Source organism: Bubalus kerabau, chromosome 1 (genome assembly GCF_029407905.1).
Source record: "Bubalus kerabau isolate K-KA32 ecotype Philippines breed swamp buffalo chromosome 1, PCC_UOA_SB_1v2, whole genome shotgun sequence".
Classification (NCBI taxonomy): Eukaryota; Metazoa; Chordata; class Mammalia; order Artiodactyla; family Bovidae; genus Bubalus; species Bubalus kerabau.
In genome coordinates this window covers 54743209-54767768 of record NC_073624.1, presented here as the reverse complement: position 1 = coordinate 54767768, position 24560 = coordinate 54743209, and the positions used below count along the sequence as shown (strand labels likewise).

General features: G+C 44.5%; 1 protein-coding gene across 1 annotated transcript in view; it reads left to right on the top strand.

The window, feature by feature from the left end:
• STAB2 (stabilin 2) overlaps positions 1-24560 on the top strand; it is a 167842-nt gene that overhangs the window by 103632 nt on the left and 39650 nt on the right. Inside the window, exons 38-50 of the mRNA XM_055575011.1 lie at positions 665-860; positions 2351-2446; positions 8357-8402; positions 9558-9634; positions 13092-13217; positions 13803-13876; positions 14912-14983; positions 16837-16956; positions 19181-19228; positions 20253-20336; positions 20840-20986; positions 22215-22355; positions 23747-23806. Of these exons, the coding sequence (XP_055430986.1) occupies positions 665-860; positions 2351-2446; positions 8357-8402; positions 9558-9634; positions 13092-13217; positions 13803-13876; positions 14912-14983; positions 16837-16956; positions 19181-19228; positions 20253-20336; positions 20840-20986; positions 22215-22355; positions 23747-23806 (1287 nt within the window). The remainder of the gene's footprint in view (positions 1-664; positions 861-2350; positions 2447-8356; positions 8403-9557; positions 9635-13091; positions 13218-13802; positions 13877-14911; positions 14984-16836; positions 16957-19180; positions 19229-20252; positions 20337-20839; positions 20987-22214; positions 22356-23746; positions 23807-24560) is intronic.

Sequence of the window (24560 nt, the reverse complement as noted above, 5' to 3'; positions counted from 1 at the left end):
AGGGCTTCCCGGAAATAAGGGAGTCATTATAGAACATCAAAGGTCTCACCTGCCTCCCAACCTTCAGTACCAGATGAAATAACACAACACACAGGGGCCAGGTTTGGGGATGACCAGGGCCCCTCCCAGGTGGCTCAGTGGTAAAGAATCCACCTGCAATGCAGGAGACATGGGTTCCATCCCTGGGTCGGGAAGATCCCCTGCAGAAGGAAATGGCAACCCGCTCCAGTATTCTTGCCTGGGAAATCCCATGGACAGAGGAGTCTGGCAGACTACAGTCTATGGAGTCGCAAAGAGTCGGAGACCACTTAGTGACTAAACAACAACAGGGCCCATCTGGCATCACCTACATGACTCTTTCTTCCTGCTCCCCCTCCTCCCTTCTCACTTTTCTTCACCCTCTCTTCCTGCTTGCCTTTTTCCTTCAGGTCCTTCCTAGCTCTTCAGCAGAAGCCTCCATGCTGGTGCTGGCACCCGTGGAAATTGCATGCCCCCTGCCCCGTTCTTGGGGGATGTTGTCCCCGTCCCTTATAACCATTCCACATGGGTCAAGGCTACGGGCACGCATCCAGTCCCGCCTGCAAGATGTCCACACTGTGGCTGGACACGTCCAAAGGACGGCGGTATGGCCCTGTCCCCACCCAGCCTGGCCCTTCTGTTTCAGACAAGAGAATGCTGCGCGGGCTACTTTGGCCCCCAGTGCCAGCCTTGCCCAGGGAAACCTGAGAACGTCTGCTTCGGAAACGGGATCTGCTTGGACGGAGCCAATGGCACAGGCGTGTGTGAGTGTGGGCGGGGCTTCAGCGGGACGGCCTGTGAGACCTGCGCTGAGGGCAAGTACGGCATCCACTGCGACCAAGGTGCGTACCCCACCACCCCCAGCGGGCTCCCCAAACCAACCGGAAGTGCAGGAGGAAAGAGTCTAAATACGTGCTCCCTAACCAGCTGGTGTCCAGGGCAGGCTGGAATCCACCCCCCACCACCTCGCCCCCGCCGCCATTATTATGTGAATTACAAGAACTTCCATGTTGTGTAATTTGCACTGGCAGCAACGCCAAACATTTTCAGTACTGACTAACCTGCACCTACCAGCCCACTCCAATCTGCTCATTGACATTGTCCAACCCACCCATGTTTCTGTATTAGTCTGTGGGCCCTGGTCTCTGTGGTTACACTCAGTTTTGGACATTGTGTGATTGTTTGAAAAGCAACTCTGTGCACATTATCTCATTTAATCCACACGGAAACCATATATACTGGAGTGTTCATGCCCCCTTTTCACAAATGAAGACTTAAGGCAAAGAGGTTGAATGACTTCCCCCAACGTCACACCTGGTGAGATTTGAATGCACACCCTGCTGCCCTCCAAAGCCTTGTTCTTGAATCAGGCCCTTTATGTGATGGTCACTCTATTGGTCCACACAGCCAGCCACATGCTTTATGTTGTTTTTACGAAAATTGTGATCTGTTTTAGCTAAGTCACCTGCAGTCTCTCACCCTGACTTTCTTGTGGCCAGGGGCACACACTTATGAGGGGGCTGACAGGAAAGAAGGGATTTTCTAATCCATGATGGGAAAACAAAGCATTTTTTCTACCTTCTATTGAGAGTCATGCGTGTGACCTGGCTATCACTGTTTTCTCATCAGCCAGCCCAAGCCAGACAAAAATCAGTATATAATTGAATCATTATAATTGGGCTGTATAATATGTACTTGGCATTACTGTGCTGATTTTTTCTGTGTTATATGGGAGAATTATATACTTGCATTTATGTAGGATTTCCTAACCTAGGATCCACAGATGATCCTCACAGGGCCCAGCAAACCCCCAAGGCTGAATGCTTTTTTCTGAGAAAGGCATCCTTAGCTTTCATCCAGCTCCTAAAGACACTCACCACACTGCTGCATAACAAAGGAATCTGCATTTCTATGTAGTCAATGAAGGCAGTGCCTCACCAGGTTTAAAGGATCCTAGCAGACTTCTCTCTGAAACCTACTCCTAGGGAATAAACATGGTTCCATCCCAAGGGATCCCACATAACCTTGGCTCCTCTGATAACCTGAGCCAAGGACGCTCTCACACTGCTTGGGTCACTGCCCCGCAGTGCTACACAGTCCCCAAAGGGTGGTCTTTGTTGAAGCACAACCTGTTTCACCATTTAGCCCACTCCTATGCCCCCTGCCCTTCCTGGGAATCCAGTCCCTTCCCGCACCCACCCATTAGTGACACTAATTATCTGGAAGTGGACTGGAGAATTTAAATGCAGAAGTGAACCTTTGTAGTAAATCAAAAGTGAGTTATTGAACACAGGTCAAAAATCTGACAATGCGTGGCTGTGTTTCCACTTAGTGTGTACTTGTGTCCATGGGAGATGCAATCGAGGACCCTTGGGTGATGGTGCCTGCGACTGTGATGTGGGCTGGCGAGGAGTGAAATGTGACAGTGGTAAGAGCCAACCTTCTGGCCCTTGTGATCTGTTCTCTATTTTTTCCTCCTAAAACGGAAATGGCATCTTCATTTCTTTCTTTGGCAATAATTCCTACTTGCAGCAAAAATAGTTTGTAAAATAAAAGCATTACAAAGAAAATAAAAATTATTCATACTCCCAAGGCAGGGAGAAAACTATCATTAGTATTTCATATTGGCCTTCCAGCCTTTTTCTAGGTATAGACATGTGTATGGGACCATGCTCTGCACACAGTTTTGTGAGTCTCTCACTTCACATAATATATATGATCAATATCTTTTCATGTGAATAACTACATAGAGAAATATCATTTTTTCTTAATTTCTATATAATATCCGATCATCAGACTGTGTTAGTGGCTCAGTCGTGTCTGACTCTTTGCATCCCCATGGACTGTACCCCACCAGGTTCCTCTGTCCATGGAATCTTCCAGGCAAGAATACTGGAGTGGGTAGCCATTCTCTTTACCATGTTCTTAAAATTAGTTTTCTGCTATCATAAACAATGCTGCAAAGACTATTTCATTCATATATATATATATATATATATTCATGCATATGTGTGTGTATATATTCATATATATTTGCATTTATCTTATTAATCCATTTGGTTAGATTCCTTGAGATGGAATTTCTGAGTTAGCAGTTGGTACTTTGGGGGAAAAGTTTGCTACTTATTGCCAAGAGATTATATCAGTTTATTTCCCACTCTCAGTAGGGTCTGAGCCGGTCCATTTTCCTGAACCCTCCCCTTTCCTACTGCACTGATGATTCCTTATGTGTCCCTGTGAGAGTGATGAGGAGAGAAAATTTCACACAGAAAGAAGCTTATGGAAAAGCCCAAAGATGTGGGGGAGTTCTGCACATCTATAGAACTACAGGATTGCAGGATGAGAGGAATATAGGGGCAAAGAGGAACGTGGAATGAGAACAGGCTAGAGATGTGGGCAGGAGTCAGGTCATGGAAGCCTAAGGGTGGTAGACCTTCTGCTGAAGCTTCCTGTTGGGAAGCCTTTTAAGGGTTTTGAGCAAGTCAGCAGTATGATGTGATTTGTGTTTTAGAAAGGTCATTCTGACACTGGACTGGAGAAATTACCCCTGGAAGCAGGTATCAGAGAGCCCCCCTCTTCTGGGGCGGGAGCTGGAGAGGACTCACAGGTCCCTGACAGCCCAATGAAAGCTCCAGGGATATGGAGTTATCAGAAAGAGTGTCTTTGCCCAAAACTTCAGGTGATGCTAAAAATCAGGGTAACACAGATTTCATTGAAAAGCTAAAGTTGGAAGTGTAAATGGTCTCAAGCCAAGGAGATACTCTAGAGCAGATGTAAAATGCTGGTGTTCCAAGCAAGGGTTTAGAGGGTCTGGGAGAGGGAAGTAGGGAGCAACGGGGTCACATAAACAGGAAGACAGCCTGGGGGAATCCCTGAAATAGAGCAAGACAAAAGTTACAGCCAAGGATAATCAGGAGGTCATCTGTTGTATCATAAACTACCCTCGTGTGCACAGGAGGACCAACCACGTTTAAAGGGACAGGGAACAACCTGGAGGCTGCACAGGTTTTCAGGAGGCAGTTAACAAAAATCTGAACCAAGGTGGTGGCCTGACTGTGGCAGGGAAAATGAAGACACTTAATTGCCAAATGAGTTACAATCAAGAGCACGAGGTGACTAGAGATACAGAAGAAAGGAAGAGGGAGGGAGGGGTCCACTGTGTAGATGATGGGCCAGTTCTGGAAGAGTCCAGCTTAGGGGCAGGAGGGTGAGATTGAGGGGCGGGAGAACACCCAGGTGGAGATTCCCAGGAGGTATTAGCTCACTCATTCATTCATCAGACACTTGGAGCTCCTGCTGGAGGACACGGCAATGAGCAGTGTGTGGTCCCTGCCCCAGCAGCCGGCAGACTGGGGAAAATGCAGGTTTCCAGACAGTCACTGTAGAGCAGATGTGAGTGTGTGGGTGGAAGTCTCAAGAGTGAGGCCAAGGCTGGAGACATAGGTGTCATTAAGCAGGTAGAGGTGTATTTGTGCCATGAGGGGAAGAAAGCGGGGCCAACGATGAACCATCAGACTCATCTTCTTCCTGCTTTCTCTACTGTGGAGAAAGACCCCAGTCCACCCCCACCTGCTCACCCAGTCTTGGAGCCACCCTCTCAGCCTCCCCCTGCCCTGTCCCTAGTACCATAGGTGAACTATTTCAGCTCCTTCCTCCTGCTTCTCCTCTCACCAGTACCCTTGTGATCCATCTCTTTGCCTTCTGTCACATTTTCCTCCATTCCGTTCTTCACGCTGCTGCCACACAGAACCGTCTAAAGCATAGATGTCTTGGTCTGTTCAGGCTATAACAAAGTACCATAGACTGAGTGGCTTATAAACAACAGAAAGTTATTTTGTTCTGGAGGCTAGCAATCAGAATCAGGGTGCCAGCATGGCTGGGTTCTGGTGACGGCCCTCTTCTGGGTTGTAGAGGGCTGTCCTCTCACGTGATGGCAAAAGGGGCAAGGGAACTCTCCAGGGTCTCATTTATAAGGACATTAGTTTCATTCATGAAGAGTCCACACCCATGACCTAATCACCTAAGTCCCCACCTTCAAGTACAAACATATTACAGATTACATTTCAAAGTATGAACTGGGGACAGGGGACATAAATATCTGGACTAGTATTATTTCCCACCCACGCCCCAGGACTTAGTGACCTGATGTGATTCTCCATTGCTTCCAGGAGGAGAAATTTCATTGCCTATAGGAAAAGCACCTTAGGAGGGTGTTCAGTTCAGTCACTCAGTCATGTCCGACTCTTTGCAACCCCAGGGACTGCAGCACCCCAGACCTCCCTGTCCATCACCAACTCCCAGAGTTTACTCAAACTCATGTCCCTTGAGTCAGTGATGTCATCCAACCATCTCATCCTTTGTTGTCCCCTTCTCCTCCCACCTTCCATCTTTCCCAGCATCGAGGTCTTTTCCAATGAGTCAGTTCCTTGGATCAGGTGGCCAAAGTATTGGAGTTTCAGCTTCAGCATCAGTACTTCTAATGAATATTCAGGGCTGATTTCCTTTAGGATGGACTGGTTGGATCTCCTTGCAGTCCAAGGGACTCTCAACAGTCTTATTCAACACCACAGTTCAAAAGCATCAATTCTTCGGCTCTCAGCTTTCTTTATAGTCCAACTCTCATATCCATACATGACTACTGGAAAAACCATAGCTTTGACTAGATGGATCTTTGTCAGCAAAGTAATATCTCTGCTTTTTAATATGCTGTCTAGGTGGGTCATAACTTTTCTTCCAAGGAGCAAGCATCTTAATTTCATGGCTGCAGTCACCATCTGCAGTGATTTTGGAGCCCCCAAAAATATAAAGTCTCTCACTGTTTCTACTGTTTCCCCATCTATTTGTCATGAAGTGATGGGACCGGATGCCATGATCTTAGTTTTCTGAATGTTGAGTTTTAAGCCAGCTTTTTCACTCTCCTCTTTCACTTTCATCAAGAGATTCTTTAGTTCTTCTTCACTTTCTGCCATAAGGGCGGTATCATCTGCATATCTGAGGTTATTGATATTTCTCCCAGGAATCTTGATTCCAGCTTGTGCTTCATCCAGCCCAGTGTTTCTCATGATGCACTCTGCATATAAGTTAAATAAGCAGGGTGACAGTATACAGCCTTGATGTACTCCTTTCCCAATTTGGAAGCAGTCTGTTGTTCCATGTCCGGTTCTAATTGTTGCTTCTTGACCTGCATACAGATTTCTCAGGAGACAGGTAAGGTGGCCTGGTACTCCCATCTCTTGAAGAATTTTCCAGTTTGTTGTGATCCACACAGTCAAAGGCTTTGGTGTAGTCAATAAAACAGAAGTAGATGTTTTTCTGGAACTCTCTTGCTTTTTTAATGATCCAGCGGATGTCGGCAATTTGATCTCTGGTTCCTCTTCCTTTTCTAAATCCAGCTTGAAGATCTGGAAGTTCATGGTTCACATACTGTTGAAGCCTGGCTTGGAGAATTTTGAGCATTCCTTTACTAGCGTGTGAGATGAGTGCAATTGTGCGGTAGTTTGAGCATTCTTTGGCATTGCCTTTCTTTAGGATTGGAATGAAAACTGACCTTTTCCAGTCCTATTGCCACTGCTGAGTCTTCCAAATTTGCTGACATATTCAATGTAGCACTTTCACAACATCATCTTTTTAGGATTTGAAATAGCTTAAGTGGAATTCCATCACCTCCACTAGCTTTGTTCTTAGTGATGCTTCCTAAAGCCCACTTGACTTTGCATTCCAGGATGTCTGACTCTAGGTGAGTGATCACACCATCATGGTTATCTGGGTCATAAAGATCTTTTTTGTATAGTTCTTCTGTGTATTCTTACCACTTCTTCTTAATATCTTCTGTTTCTGTTAGGAGGGTGTAGTACAAAGCTATTTGCCAGTTGGCACTTGCCCAGTTTTCCAGCCTGATCTCCAGTGCACAGTCTGTACAAGGAGCACAGTCTGTACAAGGAGCTTCAGCCTAGTAATGGAAATAAGTGTTCAGTCATATTCAAAAAATTGTGATATAAGAGTGCAGAGTAAAGCACCTCTCCACCAGACTAGATTATCCTTTGTTCGCATGCAAACTCCCCACTCCAGAGTCATGTCAGACATCGTTAATTGGTTAATTGATCATTGCACTCTTCCCTCTGAGGTCAGATAGGGGCGCCACATCCTTCTCAAAAGAGCACACCACGTGGTCTCTATCAATTAACTGAATCAAAGGTCTAGAGCAGATTCCAGAAAGGGGGCCCTAAAAGGTGGCTGGGATTTCAGAACAGAACAGAGAGAAAGAGATTTCTGGACTCAGGGACTAGCGCATGTAAAGGCACAGAATGGCACTGCATCCACCTAGCTCATCGGAGTCTGTAAATGTTCCCTCTCACAGGAGCACAACCACTCTCACAGCCAGGCCTCTGTTTCAGGACCTTCTATATAACTTGGCCAAGCCTAACAGGATTTCTTTCCCAAAAGCTCTTAGCCTGAGCGACCAGCTCAGTGGGTACTTTTCCATCATCTCTAACAATTTCTTGCCTGATCCTCCCCTGCCAGGAAGTATGTTAGCTGGGCATCCAAGAATAAGAATGTAATATTGCTCCAGGAAATTTAGGAATTAATTCAGCAAATAGGTAGTGAGTACCTGCTACATGCCAGGCTCTTTTTTGGGCTATTTTTGCACATGCAAAATAACAACAACAATAACTTAATTATAATTAGGTATTTGCTTATTTGGGCTTCCCTGGTGGCTCAGCAGTGAAGAATATACTTGCCAGTGGTGATGGGGGTTGTGGGTTTGATCCCTGGATTAGGAAGTTCCCCTAGAGAAGGAAATGGCAACCCACCCCAGTATTCTTGCCTGAGAAATCCCATAGATTGAGGAGCCTGGGGAGCTACAGTCCATGGGGTCACAAAAGAGTAGGACACATCTTAGTGACCAAATAACAACAAAATTTGCTTATTTATATCACTCTGTAGCAAAGTGATGAAAAAAAAAGAATAATGAACATAGAAAGTATAAACATTGGGTTGGCCAAAAAATTCATTTGGGGCCTTCCTAAGCTCTTACAAAAACCCACATGAACTTTGTGGCCAACCCAATAAAATAGGAAATTAAACCCCGGGGAGCAGTGTGCAGCCTCACCACCTTGCACACAGGAGACACTCCATCGGTGTATTTGACCTTCAGATTTGTCTCTGAGCTTCCTAGAAACCAAGGTAAAAGAGACTTTACATGGTCACATAGTTCCCACGATGTGTACCAGTTAACTTGTGAGGAACTAAATCATTTCCTATCACCAAGTACTAAAAGAATATTCTTGAGTGAGATTTATTTTAAAAAGTCTGACAGCATTTGGTTCTTTTTTTGCAGCGATCACAAAAGACAACTGCAACGGGACCTGCCACACCAGTGCCAAGTAGGTGCCCTCTGGCCACCTTTGGGAGTGATGCAAAGGGGATTTTTCCCAATAGTATGTGTCCACCAGACCCCATCTTTAGGGAAGAAGCTTCCTGAGACCATTTCTGAGGATTTATGATCAGATCAGATCAGATCAGTCGCTGAGTCGTGTCCGACTCTTTGCGACCCCATGAATCGCAGCACGCCAGGCCTCCCTGTCCATCACCAACTCCCGGAGTTCACTTAGACTCACGTCCATCAAGTCAGTGATGCCATCCAGCCATCTCATCCTCTGTCATCCCCTTCTCCTTCTGCCCCCAATCCCTCCCAGCATCAGAGTCTTTTCCAATGAGTCAGCTCTTCGCATGAGGTGGCCAAAGTACTGGAGTTTCAGCTTTAGCATGATTCCTTCCAAAGAAATCCCAGGGCTGATTTAAGTAAAAACTAAAAATGAGGCCACCGTCAGTTTGCCAGATCCAGCCTTTTGAACAAGCTGCCCCCTGAGCTACCTGACACGTTGGCAGAGTGCCAGTTGTTACCCCCGTTCAAGCCACAGGGACCCTTTCACAGAAGCAGAGGGAGCCTGGTGGGCCTCAATTTCATCAAACCTTACTTGCAATTCAAAGCCACGCCTTCTGTCTTCATAAGTGAACTTCATATTCATAACACTCAGAGGAGCTAATGGGTTAATTCATTAAGAATCCAGAAGCTGGAGTTAGACTTGAATCAGCCTCTGTTGTTTCCATTGATTGTATAACCTTGATCCACTTATTTAAGGCCTCTAAGCCTTGGTCTCCTCATCTGTAAAATGGGAAGAATGATAGACCTACCTGTTAGGGCTACTGGATATTGTGTAGGTTACGTCAAATAGTGTGTGAAGTATAGGTTTGAGCACATAGGATGCTCTCTGAATATGGGCAGCTGCCCTCCGTATCCTTGGACCAATGCCTCCATATACACTGTTGTTTGCCTGATAAATGACTGCAGTTTTAGCTGCCCATGGCAGGGCTGTGCTAGGGATCAACTCTCCTCCCAAGCCTTATGGAGGACCTCTGAGTGCCTCATGGGGCAGGAGCTGGGATCCTAGGGGGAAGGGTATTGTGAGTCCCATCCAGGCAGGAGGCGGGATGTTGTGCATTTTTCTGTAAACACCACTTGCCCTTTCTCTTGGCAGCTGTCTTCTCAATCTGGATGGCACAGCCTTGTGCAAATGTGCAGCAGGGTTCCAGGGGAATGGGACCGTCTGCACAGGTAAGTAAGGAATTTGCTAGGTGGAGGGTAACCCAAGCTATTGAGAGATCTGTGTTTCTGCAGACTAACCGGGCAGCTGCAGGACTTCCCTGGTGGTCCTGTGGTTAAGACTTCATGCTGCCAATGCAAGGGGTGTGGGTTCGATCCCTGGTCAGGGAACTAAGATCCCACTTGCCGTGTGATGAGGCCAAAAATAAATAAATGGACAGCTGCTACCGAGCAGTGATGGGGAACTGGATGTGGTAGGGTGGCTGACCTCATTCAGGGGCAGGACACCTACTATTCACGGATTAGATGTGTTGGTTTTGGAACATCCGGGGCCACTGCCCTGGTTCTCTTCTCTAAGTCTTGGCCACAATTGGAATCACCTGGAGAGCTTTAAAAATCATGGATTTGGCTGACCAAGGGTGTGGCATGGGCATGGGGACTCTGAAATGGGACACAAAGAGGCTTGAGCCCTGGTTCTTTTTCCCACTCCCCACATGGCCTTGGATGGTCTCTAAACTACCCTTAAAGTAAACATAAAACTATGTCCCTTGCAGAGCAATTTGGGATGAAATGACCTCTCCACGTACAACAACAGAATGAGACAGCTGTCAAAAACAGCCCCGATGTTAGACTCCTTGGGTTCAAATCCATGTTCTTACACTTTGTGTTACCTGGGGACAGTTGCTTGACTGCTCTTTGCATCATTTTGTCATCTGTAAGTTGTAGGTCATAAGAGAATCTTGCTCAGTGGATTGTTGGATGGCAGCATGACTTAATTAATACCTGTGAACATTCCTGGCACAGAGCACTCAATAAATATGAGCTAACGCTCTTATGGTGACCAATACATATTCAGTGCTAGAAAAAAATGGAAACAGCATCATTTTCTCTTGACACTGTGTCCACGAAGGCTTCGGTCCAGACTGTGGTGGAGCTGGACAATGATTGCACCAGTTTGCTTTCTTTTTTTTATTAATTAATTAAATTTGGGCTTGCGTTAGCTTTTTCCTGGTTGTGGTGAGTGGGAGGCTACTCTCTAGCTGTGGTGCACAGGTTTCTTATTATGGTGACCTCTCTTGTTGCACAGCACGGGCTGTAGCACATGCAGGCTTCAGTACTTGTGGCACACGGGCTTAGTTGCCCTGCAGCACATGGAATCTTCCCAGAGCAGGGATTGGACCCATGTCCCTTGCTTTATAAAGCAGGTGGACTCTTAACCACTGGATCACCAGGGAGGTCCTTACCAATTTGCGTTCTAGATCATCTGACCCTGGGGATTGTCTCAGGTGTTCCCTGAAGTAGGATGTGTTCAACATACCAGTGAAAACAATGGAAAGACAAATAACTGTAATTTCTCTTGCCCCCTGTTTTGCGGGGAGATAGCAAAACGGCAGCTGTTATAAACAGTCCTGTCGTTAGACTCCCTGGGTTTAAGTCTATGTTCTTATAGTGTATGTTACCTGGGGACAGTTGCTTGACTTCTCTTTGCATCATTTTGTCATCTGTAAGTTAATATAATGCTCAATATTTCTATAAAACTTTCATATACATTATCCAAACCTGCGCATAAGCTTGTATGGGTGTACCCCAAAATTCATACTAATTGAATCATTTGTCTAAAGTCACAATGGTGAATGAAGGGCAAGCCAGGACTCATACACACACCTTGGGACTCCAGATCTTAGATCCACTTTGAATTGATTTTTGTATACATGCCTGTGTACTCAGTCGCTTCAGTCTGTCCGACTCTTTGCAACCCTATGGACTGTAGCCCGCCAGGCTCCTCAGTCCATGGGATTCTCCAGACAAGAATACTGGAGTAGGTTGTCATGCCCTCCTCCAGGGATCGTCCCCACCCGGGGATCGAACCCATGTCTCCTGCTTTACAGGTGGATTCTTTACCACTGAGCCATCAGAGAAGCTCTTTTGTATATATAGTGAGGTCCAAATTCATTCTTTCACATATGGATATCTAATTGTCTCAGTATCAATTTTTGAAAAGATCATTCTTCCTGTGATGGAAATAACATATTGTCTGGCACCTTTGTGGCAAATCAGTTGACCACAGATGTTTGAGTTTATTTCTGGACTCTTAATTCCATATGGATCCTTCTGCCAGTTCCACTCTGTCTTTATTACTGAAGCTTTGTAGTAAGTTTTGAAATTAGGGAGTGTGAGTCCTCCAACTCTGCTCTTTTTTTTAAAGATTGTTTTGACTGTTCTGGGCCCTTTGAATTTATATACAAGTTTTAGAATAATCTTGTCAGTTTTTGCAAAGAAATCAACTGGGATTTTGACAGATTGCGTTTAATCTGTAGATCAGATATAGGGAGTAATGCCACCTTAACAATATTAATTCTCTCCATCAGTGAACATGGAAGGTCTTTCTATTATTTAGGTCATCTTCTATTTCTTTCCACAATGTTTGCAGATTTCAGAGTGTTTTATAATTTGTTAATGGAGTCCATCTTTTGATGCTATTGTAAGTGGAATTGTTTTCTTAATTTCATTTTCAGTTTGCTCATTGCTATGGTCTAGAAGTACAATTGATTTTTGACTGTTGATCCTGTGGCCTACAACACTGTTGAATTCAATGATTCACTCTAATTCTTTTTAGTGGATTCTTCAGGATTTTCCATAGCACATCATGTTATCTGCAAATAGAAATGCCTTTACATATTTTCTAATCTGAATGCCTTTTATTTCTTTCTTGCCTAATTGCCCTGACCAGAACCTTCATTCAACACAGTGTTGAACAGAAGTGGTAAAAGCAGACCTACTTGCCTTATTCCTAATCATGGGAGAAAGCATTTGGTCTGCCATTATTAAGCACGATCTTAGCTGTGGGTTTTTCATAAGTGAAAAATGTCCTCTATCAGGTTAAGGAAGTTGCCTTCTATTCCTAGTCTATTGAGTGTTTTTATCATTAACAATATCGAATTTTGACAAAAGGCTTCACTCCTTATACTAGGATGATTGTGTTTTTGTCTTTCATTCTGTTGCTGTGCTCTATTACATTAATTGACTTGGGGGATGTTAAACAATCTTGTATTCCTATATTAGTACCTCTTTCTTATAGTATGTAATCACGTTTATATATTTCTAAATTTGACCTGCAAGTATTTTCTTGAGGATATTGAATCTATATTCATGAAGGATATTAGCCTATAGTTGTTTTGTGATAGCTTTTCCTGGTTTTGGTATCAGAGTAATACTGGTCTCATAGAATGAGTTGAGAAGTCTTCCCTCCTCTTTCAGTTTTTAGGGGAGCATGTGAAATTTTGGTATTTATTAACTGTTTGGTAGAATTCACCAGTGACATCTAGTGCTTTGCATTCTTTTGAATTATCTATATTTAATCCAATGCCTGCCATTTTGAAGTAACTTCTATTTCTCAATCACTCAAGTAAAAACACATCAATTTTCCCCCTCCTCCTCTACTGCTCTGTGTCATCTTTCTCTTCTATAGCAATCAATGCCTGTGAGATCAGCAATGGAGGTTGCTCTGCCAAGGCTGTCTGTAAAAGAACCACCCCAGGAAGCCGGGTGTGTGTGTGCAAGGCAGGCTATACTGGCGATGGCATCGTGTGCATAGGTAGGTACCACCTCTCACCTGCAATTTCCAACTGCCTTTAGTTTTGACCCCTCGGTCAAGGTGCTGTCTGATCCTTCTACTTGTTTTCCATTTACTTGTTTTCCCTTGGCTGCTTATAAGCAATCGGATAGGAAATGCTTTCACACCAAGCAAACATCCTGCTTCCCATCAAAATGTCCTCCTAAATTGAGCATCTACTGATGATTCTTCTCTGAGCCAGTTACACTGTGATGGTTATAAATGTGGTTTTTTTTTAATTCCTACATCTCTTCATTCATAACATGCTGAATTAGACTCCAAAATTCTATTATTTCAAGTCCTTGGCTGCAAACACTCATATTCATTCAACAGAGGGACAGAGTCAAGCCTGCAGATACGCATCTGCTGGCACAGTCCCGTCCCAGAGGAGTCAGTTTTGAGAAACCACAGCCAGCACCCTCCCTGTTGGGTTATTTCAGCCACAGAGTTGCCAAGAAAACCGACTCACGCTTTGACACCTGCTCTGCTTGGTTGGATCCATCAAGATGCCTTTACTTAAAAATAAGGCTCGATTCTTATGCCAGGTGTGGGATTTTTGTTTTAAAGAGATCAACCCCTGCTTGGAGAACCATGGTGGCTGCCACAGGCATGCAGAGTGCACACAGACGGGACCCAACCAGGTGAGCTCTGCCTCTCTGGCGGGTTACATTTTCCTAGGAGCCAATTCCTGCAGATACAGACCCAGGACTGAGGGAGAGGGGCTGAGAACAGACCTCTAGGGAGCAACAGGATGAAATAAATACATTAGAGGAAATTCTGAAAGAATTCCCCTAGAGATCGTTGTTTTGGAAAGAGGAGGAAGGCAGGAGGAGCAGGGAACAAAGGGTTCGTGGGAGAAAGGCCTTTCTTAAAGTGGGGCTTCCCTGGTAGCTCAGCTGGTAAAAAATCCACCTGCAATGCAGAAGACCCCGATTCAATTCCTGGGTCAGGAAGATCCCCTGGAGAAGGGTTAGACTACCCACTCCAGTATTCTTCGGCTTCCCTGGTAGCTCAGATGGTAAAGAATCTGCCTGCAATGTAGGAGACATGAGTTCAGTCCCTGGGTTGGGAAGATCCCCTGAAGGAGGGCTTGGCAACCCACTCCAGTATTCTTGCCTAGAGAATCCCCATGGACAGAGGAGCCTGATGGGCTACAGTCCATGGGGTCACAAAGAGTCGGACACGACTGAGCGACTAACACAGCACAGCGCGGTGGGAAGAAGTGGGCATGTGCAAACACCACATGGCTCCAGAAACATGAAGGTCTCCAGCCACGCTCTCCTTTCTTTCAGCTTTCTGATGCCCAGAATCTTACCATTTTTCTTGGGCTTGAGCCTCTGAAATACATGTACAACAGCAGAAGATAACGGTTTTAAGCCCTCTCTCAGTCACATACTCCCCAGCCCTGTGGCCGAGGCATTGCCTCCCTAGGGAGAAGCTTAGGTGGGGTGGGAGCGTGTGAGGACTCCACATAAAGGAGGGGAGGGGTTGAGGGGCGAAAAGACTCGGGTGGGGAGGCTGGAGGCTCAGGAACCCGGACTCTGCCTCCCTCGGTCCCTGTCACACTGTGAGCAAGCGGGAAACTGCCTCAGAAACTGGACGGATGATGACGGAGTGAGAGTCAGCACAGCAGGACCTGACTGTGAAATGCCCTGTTCTGCCTTCTTCCTGGACAGGCCGTCTGTAACTGTTTGCCAAAGTACACTGGAGATGGGAAGGTCTGCACCCTCATCAACGTCTGCTTGACTGTGAGTACGGCCCCCTCCCTACATCTAGGGTGCAGTGTTGAGGTGGCCTCCATCAGAGCTGCTTCTGGGCCTTTTCTTCCTCGTGTCCCAGTTGCAGAGTTGGAGACACTGCAGTCTCTGCCTCCGTCTTCATGTGACCTCACCTCTGTGTCTGGATCTCCTCTTCCATTGAGGACACTAGCGGACTTAAGACCCCCTGATTAATCTAAGACATCGCATCTCCGAGATCCTTCATTGTATCTGCAAAGACTCTTTTGCTAAATAAGGTCCCATTCACAGAGACCAGGGCTTAGGATGTAGACATAGCTTTGGGGAGGACATAATCCACCCCAGAGCAGGAGGAGAAGGGGTCTCTGGCCCTGGTCACAGAACGAGCACATGGCAGAGTCAGAACTTGAGCCCCTGTCTGTCTGACTCACAGGCCACACCCTTGGCCACTTCTCGTGCTTGTTCCTCCATGAGGCTCTGATCCCCAGAACTGGGCAGAGGCCCAGTTCATACACCTTCCCTCCTCATCCATATCTCTGCCCACTTGAGAGCCTCCTGCAAGCATGAAAACAGCACAGATACTCCATAATTAAAGCCCTTTCTCTCCAGGCGAGGTCCCTACTGTCCCCCATGATGGTCTGTCTATTTTACACCAACTACCTTCTGACTGGTGACTATTACTTTGCTATGATGGATTAGAGTTTAGCCTTCAGCTGAGAAGTGTCAAACAAGATTGATGTCTTTCTAGATAACTGCCGGGTGCTGATAAACTTCCCATTTGGCAGCTCTGGACTGATCTCTTCAGGGCTGGAGATCTGCTGGGATGGACTTGCCATCTTGAGATATGGGCACACCTCAGAGACATTGTGGCTTTGGTTCCACACCACCAAAATACAGTGACTATTACAATAAAGCAAGTCACAAGAATTTTTGGTGTCCCAATACATAAAAAGTTATATTTACACTATGTTGAGATCTGTTAAGTATGCAGTAACATTATGTCTAAAAAAATACAATGTATGTAAGCCAACCATACTTCAATTTTAAAAAGAAGACAGTAAGAGTTAAATAAATAAATAATGTATTGGGTTGCCCAGAAAGTTCATTTGGATTCACTTGTGACATCTTATGGAAAAGCCCAAATGAACTTTTTGGCAAACCCAATACATACCTTAATTAAAAAAATACTTCATTACTAAACATTGCTAACCATCATCCAACAACACAAAGTCATCACAAACCTCCAATCTGTAAAAATAACAGTACCTGCAAAGTTCAGTAAAATGAGGTATGCCTGTGTAAGGCTGGGTGAGTAGGATGACTCTTACAACTTTAGGGAGATGGAACACAAATTCAGGAAAAGAGCAAATAATGCAAACTAGTCAGTTCAGTTCAGTCGCTCAGTCGTGTTCAACTCTTTGCGACTCCATGGACTGCAGCACACCAGGCTTCCCTGTCCATCACCAACTCCCAGAGCTTACTCAGACTCATGTCTGTCGAGTTGGTGATGCCATCCAACCATCTCATCCTCTGTTGTCCCCTTCTCCTGCCTTCAATCTTTCCCAGCATCAGGGTCTCTTTTCCAATGAGTCAGTTCTTCGCATCAGGTGGCCAAACTATTAGAGCTTCAGCATCAGTCCTCACAATGAATATTCAGGACTGATTTCCCTTAGGATTGATTGGTTTGATCTCCTTGCTGTCCAAGGGACTCTCAAGAGTCTTCTCCAATACCACAGTTCAAAAGAAACCAGTCAGAGAGTAAGACAAAAAGTGAATGTCAATACAGAATTGCTTTGTGAACATTGGCAGGGCTGGCAAGCTAACTGGTCTGATTCCTATCCCCCACTCCTTGGAAATTTTACCAGAATAATGGCGGCTGTAGTGAATTTGCTATCTGCAACCACACTGGACAAGACGAAAGGACTTGTACTTGCAAACCAGACTACGTTGGGGATGGGTTTACATGCCGTGGCAACATCCATCAGGTAACGCAAGGCATGTTTCTGTAAAGCGAACTCTACTTTCTTCCTTGTGTGAAGAATCTAAGGCACTGAGAAGGGTGCAAGAGTTTTGTTCCATATAAAACTAAAATGTGAGGGAGGTCCCTGGAGGGACCTGGAGGTCTAGTGGTTAAGACTTTGCACTTCCATCACAGGGTTTGATCCCTGGTCTGGGAACTAAGATCACACATGCCACACAGTTCAGTTCAGTCACTCAATTGTGTCTGACTCTTTGCAACCCCATGGGCTGCAGCATGCCAGGCCTTCCTGTCCATCACCAACTCCTGGAGTTTACTCAAACTCGTCCATTGAGTCAGTGATACCATCCAACCATCTCATCCTCTGTCTCCTCCTGCCTTCAATCTTTCCCAGCATCAGGGTCTTTCCCAATGAGTCAGTTCTTTGCATCAGGTAGCCAAAGTATTGGAGTTTGAGCATCAGTCCTTACAATGAATATTCAGGACTGATTTCCTTTAGAATGGACTGGCTGGATCTCCTTGCAGTCCAAGGGACTCTCAACAGTCTTATTCAACACCACAGTTCAAAAGCATCAATTCTTCGGTGCTCAGCTTTCCTTACAGTCCAACTCTCATATCCATACATGACTACTGGAAAAACCATAGCTTTGACTAGGTGGACCTTTGTTGGCAAAGTAATGTCTCTGCTTTTTAATACACTGTCTAGGTTGATCATAACTTTTCTTCCAAGGAGCAAGCGTTTTTTAATTTCATGGCTGCAATCACCATCTGCAGTGATTTTGGAGCCCAAAAAATAAAGTCTGTCACTGTTTCCATTGTTTCCCCATCTATTTGCCATGAAGTCATGTGACCAGATGCCATGATCTTCGTTTTCTTAATGTTGAGTTTTAAGCCAACTTTTTCACTCTCCTCTTTCACTTTCATCAAGAGGCTCTTTAGTTCTTCTCTTTCTTCCATAAGGGTGGTATCATCTGCGTATCTGAGGTTATTGATATTTCTCCCGGCAATCTTGATTCCAACTTGTTCTTCATCCAGCCCACCAATTCTCATGATGTACTCTGCATAAAAGTTAAATAAGCAGGGTGACAATATATAGGCTTGATGTACTCCTTTCCCAATTTGGAACCAGTCTGTTATTCCATGTCCAGTTCTACGTGTTCCATGTCCAGTTCTACATGTTCTACAGCATGGCTAAAATGTAAAACAAACAAAACTATAAAACATGGAAATTTTATCTTCCCATGAGAATTCACTTGATCTGGCATGCAGTGATTCAGATTAACAGTTCTCAAGTCAGAAAATGCCTGGGTATGAATTCAGCTCAGCCAGTTATTATGGTAATGTGACTTTAGGCAGATTATATCATCTCTTTGTGATATATCTGTTTTCTAGCCTTTAAAAGAAAATAATGGTAACATTCCAAGCAAGTTGTTATAAGATTTCAATGAGAGAACGTGTGTAGCAGGCACAGAGTACATAGTAACTCAAAGGCATGGCCATGATGTAGGCTGTTGTTGGTGTGTGTGTGCGTGTGAACACACCTGAACATCTGTACTTGGTAGAGAGATGCTTGGATGTGATACCTGTAGATTTCTACCTATTATAAAGGGAACATCCTATTATTTGGTTTAAAGAGGGACCAGAGCATTCTGGCCGATTCAAATATTCTTGTTAGTAGAGAAAATAAATCTTCCATAAACCTATGACAGATTTTTTAAATACTTGAACTTGCAAAAATGCTCTTAAAGCTCAGGTACTTCTATAAATGGCTGAACCTTTCCAAGGTAAATCAGATGGTGACTCCAGAAAGCTTTTAGAACTCACGGTATATCCGCATCGTCATTCTGAACATCAGTCGTGAGCCTACAGATGAGACTTGTTTAAGAGGCCTGCCATGGCAGTGTATTCATGCGTGCTCAGTCACTCAGTTATGTCAGACTCTTTGCGACACCATGGACTGTAGCCCATAAGCAGGCTCCTCTGTTCATGGGATTTCCCAGGCAAGAATACTGAAGTAGGTTGTCATTTCCTACTCCAAGATATCTTCCCAACCCAGGGATCGAACTCACATCTCCTGTATTGGCAGGCAGTCTTTACCACTGAGCCACCTGTTAAGCTCTAAAAAGATAGTAGATTCTCTCAATCTTGGAGAAATTGCCCTGTGACAACCCTCTATTGTTCTTGTGTTTAATTCACAGCCATTAAGTGGACCTTTTTGTCTTTGTTTCCAGGAGCTTCCCAAGAATCCAAAAACATCTCAGTTTTACTTCCAGTTGCTGGTAAGAATGCGTATGTATGTCTAACTAGAAGAATTAGGTCTCAAACCCCTGATATGGGTTAAAGATATGAGTTAAATCTGTAACCTCTGGAGTAGGTAAAGATAGAAGACAGTCCTGGAACCTACATTTCTGCAGTACTCTCTGTGTTGGTCATCTGTGAACTTCTCAGGCCCCAGGTGGGCAGCATACAAGTGGAGTAATGGTTGCCCTTGCCCGTTGCACATGTGAGAATGTATTTTATGAAAAAACTGCCATCCAACCCGTTGAGACAAGAAGCATTACTGGGGCAATCAACTAACTCTTCGGGTGAAAATATTAAGTTAAATCTTACATCAGAATACAGTCCAGAGATACTGAAGAAAAAGAATAAAAATCTAGAAGAGTAAAATCTAATTACTTTACAATATTGTATTGGTTTCATTAGCCTCCAATTAAAATAAATAAAATTGTATTTTAAAAAATCTAGAAGATTAAAATCTAGAAGAAAATATAAGTAACCATAGGTCCTTAACCTTGACAAGAACATAGAACAGTTGAGTAAATTGTCCTATTACTTACATTTGCATTCTTATCTCAACCATAGAAAACATTTAGTGTGTGAAAGAGACACAGTGGCAAAAAGTTATCTGGAAATAACAGAGATCTTTCTAGGTGGTGGGATTATGGGTAGTTATTTTCTTTTTTATACTATATTTTCAAATCTTTCATACCAGTCAACGTATGTCATTCTACAACCAGATAAAAATAAACATTATTTCCATGTCTAAGGAAGTAGGTGATTCTGAATCTAAGGCTAAATGAAACACAAGTCTCCCCATTCGGTTTTTCTCTCCCCTCTGCCATCATGTACTCTCTCTCTGTTATTTGTCTGAGCCCCTGCCTTTACTTATGTTATGTTATGTTACATATTGGGTTGGCCAAAAAATTCGTTTGGGTTTTTCCATACAACGGTACAAAAAAGCTTGAACGAATTTTTTGGCCAACCCAATACATGGCATGTGGCCCCCACCTGCCTTCCCCACAGGAACATTCTGTGCGAGACCTGGTTGGCCCTGGCCCCTTCACCGTCTTGGCACCTTTATCTGCAGCCTTTGATGAGGAACCCCAGGTAAGCATGAAGCTAGAGGCAGGTAGGTAGAAGAGCTTTGGGACTGGAACACAGTCTTTGGGCATCACCCTGGAGCCAACACGAAAGACACTTCTAAACAGGAGATTTAGAATCAGCTGGAGGTGACCACCAATGAAAGGGGTTGCCTGTCAGTGTGGGAACCCCCATCGGGAGAAGCATTTAAGTGGATTTGGGGTCACCACTAGCAGAGACTTCTAGAGGACATCCCTAAATAGGGTAGGAAGTTGGGAAAGACCAACCATTCTTAAATAATTTAAACCCTGATAGACACCCCTCAAAAAAAAAAAAAAAGGAATGCTAGATTAATGGGATATAAATAGGTTCTTTTCTTGCAGAATTTATCAGAGCCTTTACTGTCTAACATTCACTTGGACTCTTCATGCTGGATTATCCATTAATACGTAATAATGTAGCAAGCATTTATTGAATGTTTCCAACCAGAGGGCTGCTAGCTCTGGCTGGAACCCTTGGATCTATTGCAGATTAAGGACTGGGACAAAGGGGGCCTGATGCCCCAGATTCTTCGGTATCACGTGATTGCCTGCCACCAGCTGCTTCTGGAAAACCTAAAATTGACCCCAAATGCTACTTCTCTCCAAGGGGAGTCACTTGTCATCTCCGTGTCTCAGGTAGGAGAAGCCACTTCAGGAAGGTGCTCATTTTCCTTGGGCCTTCTCTCTTTCCTCTTCCTTAGAGCAGTAAGAGTAATAATAATGATAACAACTAACGCACGTGGGAATGACTGCTCTATGCTGGCTACTATCCTAAGTGTCTGATGTGTGTGTGCTAAGTCACCTCAGTCATGTCTGACTCCTTGAGACACATGGACTGTAACCTGCCAGACTCCTCTGTCCATGTGATTTTCCAGGCAACAATACTGGAGTGGGTTGCCATGCCCTCCTCCAGGGGATCTTCCCACCGAAGAACCAAACCTGTGTCTCCTATGACTCCTGCATTGCAGGCAGATTCTTTATCCCGGAGCCACTGGGGATATGTACTAACTGATTTAATCCTCAGAACCCCATAATGTAGATATTATTATTTTCCTCAATTTAAAAATTAGGAAACTGAACTCAGGTTAAGTAGCTTTTCCAAGGTCACACAGCAAGTAAATATTAATATTAGAGCTGGAATTGAAACTCAGAGGCAAGGCAGCTTCAGGCGGTCAAGAGAACTGCTTTCAGCAGTAGCTGGGGAGGGATGAAAGCTTTTGTTCAAAGCCTTGACCATGCTGATGCCTTCCCTCACAACAAAAAGAAACACATGGTGACTGCGGAATTCATGACAAAGGGGAAAAGTATCTGGTGGAGTCAGAAGGAGGGTTGCTAGAGAAGACATCTGAAAGAGAAGCCGATTTTGATCAGCTTATTATTTCATATTGGAGAATTGCAGTGAAATAACTGTTTTGGTTAATTGTTCAGTCGCTGAGTTGTGTCTTACTCTTTGCAACCCCATGGACTGCAGCATGCCAGGCTTCCCTGTCCTTCACTATCTCCCAGAGTTTGCTCAGACTCATGTCCATTGAGTCGGTGATGCCATCCAACCATCTCATGCCCTGTCGCCCACTTCTCTTCCTGCCCTCCATCTTTCCCAGCATCAGGATCTTTTCCAATGAGTTGGCTCTTTGCATCAGGTAGCCAAAGTATTGGAGATTATTTGCTATTAACTTCTCCAGGTGAAAATTATATTTTTGACATATGCTTAAGTAATTTGGATCTTCAGATTTTGCTCACAGCTCTATTTGAACATTCACTTTCATGATGATTTAAAATGTTCACAGAATATTTTGGAAGAAGTATTTTGTGTCTATTTCTCTTTGTGCTCATTTCCTCTTTTTTCTTTTTTGGTTGATTTCAGGACATGGTATTGATAAATAATAAAGCCAAGATCATATCCAGTGATATCATCTGTACAAACGGAATCATCCACGTCATAGACAAACTGCTGTCTCCCCAAAACTTGCTTATCACCCCTAAAGATGCCTCTGGAATGATTCTGGTGGGTGAACTCATTGTCAGACTCTCAGAATGGAGTGACTTACAAGATGTAATTTATTATCTCAATTCTGCTTTTGAGGCATTGTTCAAGACAGTTAAATTTTGCTGCTTCAGTGTCAAGTTACTATTAAAAACCTCACTGGGGCTTCCCTGGCAGTTTAGTGGTTAAGACTCTGCACTTTCACAGCAGGAGATACTGGTTTCGATCCCTAGTCAGAGAAATAAGATCCCACAAGCCACATGTCATGCTACCCCCCAAAAAACAAAACCCCATTAATGACTGTTTTTGCATGCATGCTAAGTCGCTTCAGTCATATCCGACTCTTTGCAACGCTATGGACTGTAGCCCGCCAGGCTCCTCTGTCCATGGGATTCTCCAGGCAAGAATTCTGGAGTGGGTTGCCGTGCCCTCCTCCAGGGGATCTTCTCAAACCAGGAATCGAGCCTGAGTCTCTTACGTCTCCTGCATTGGCAGGCAGGTTCTTTACCAGTAGAGTCACCTGAGAAGCCCATAAGAAATACTATTCCTAGTAAGAAGTAAATAGTTGAAAGTCTCTTTTAAATAGTTGAATGGATTTTGTAAATTATTCTTTAGTTTCCATAGGGCAGGTTGTGCATAGATTTGGAAGATGGAGAAATTACATAGATGGATGATAACGATGATAAGAGAGATGATAGATGATCCACAGGTAGGTAGGCACGTAGGTAGATAGACAGATAGATGGACAGATACGATTAAAACTAAACCAGGAGTAAAACATCTTCTCAATGGGCAGAAAAGACACTTTCAACTTTTTTGTTACTTATTAGTGTTGGGTTCTTCATTGCAGACAGTGGAATCCACTGTATCTCATTTAAATAAAAAGGAGTTTCTAAAGATGTTAAGTATATCACCAAATCTCTTGGAAAGCAAGAGAGCCTAATTCAGACACTACACAGCTGAGGACAAAGCAGCCGGGGCACTTGTGAAGGGAGGACACCTGACTCCCCCACAGGGCTGTCCAGAACCAGCTCTGCCCGTGCCCTCTGTCTCCAGCCCCATCGCTAGGAGAGAAGAGTCTGCACATCAGATGCCTCCAGCCCTGTGACCATCAGAAGATCTAATATCCCAGCTAGCAGCCACCACCTCCTCATGTCGTGTCTTCTACCTATAAGTTTTGCACAAGCACTTCTGCTTGGGGAATGCCATATCACATGTGGGACTCCAGCTGCGGGGCAGTTTGGGAAAATGCAGTACTTAGCCATCCGGCCCCTGTGTTATGGAAAGGCAGGCATACAACCTACAGAGTCTCCTATGTTATCTTCCCCTCATTTTATTCAGTTGAGCTTTTGTTAAAGTGCTTGTGAACTGTACGAATAAAAGTTTCATTCCCATTCTTACTATCTTTGCAGCAAAATCTTACGACAGTGGCCATGAACCACGGCTACGGCAAATTTAGCAACTTGATTCAGGTAAAAGCCTAGGAGAAAAGTTGCCTCAGGGGATGTAAGCTACCTAAAGAGGTTTGGTTTGTGGAGAGTTTTTTGTTTGTTATGTAGTTTTTGTTTGCAGCACTAGCCAGCTGCTGTGGGGTTTTAAGGAAGTCTAATGTTCTGGAGAACAAAGTCATACTCTGCACTCCATCCCCCAAATGTTTCCTAGCTGAGTTAGAAGTTGAAGTATTTGAGGCTAGAGTGAGGGAAAGGAATTAGGATGTGCCCATTCCTAAAACAGGGGCTTCATGTCTGGAATGATCACCCCCTTCACTGAGATGGGGAAAGCTGAAAGGCAAAGATGGGAAATCTCTGCCCGTTAGACAGGCAGAAATTACATTTCAAACCACATTTTTCTGACTTCAGAGACAAGTCCCACGAATTGTGTAGAGAAACTTCTTGTTCAAAGATTTCAGAGAATAATCAGGAAGGAGCAGGTTCTTCCACGACCTCCTCCACCACCTACCCTAGCAGTCTCAGGAGGTCTCTAAGAACCCTGGGGTCCCCATAGCACAGACTGCAAACCTCTGTGCAGACCAGCAATTTCCAAAGGGGTCTGGGGCTCGGACTCTCTGGGGAGCTTTTTAGAAAAGGAGATTGGAAGGTGCTCATAATAAGAATCTCCAGTGGTGTTACAGACCAGTATCTTTGCCCACCCACCTACTCCCTAAACCTTCTAGTGCCCCCACCCCTGGGCGTCAGGTCTGCTTGAACACAAGCTTTTGTAGCAAGT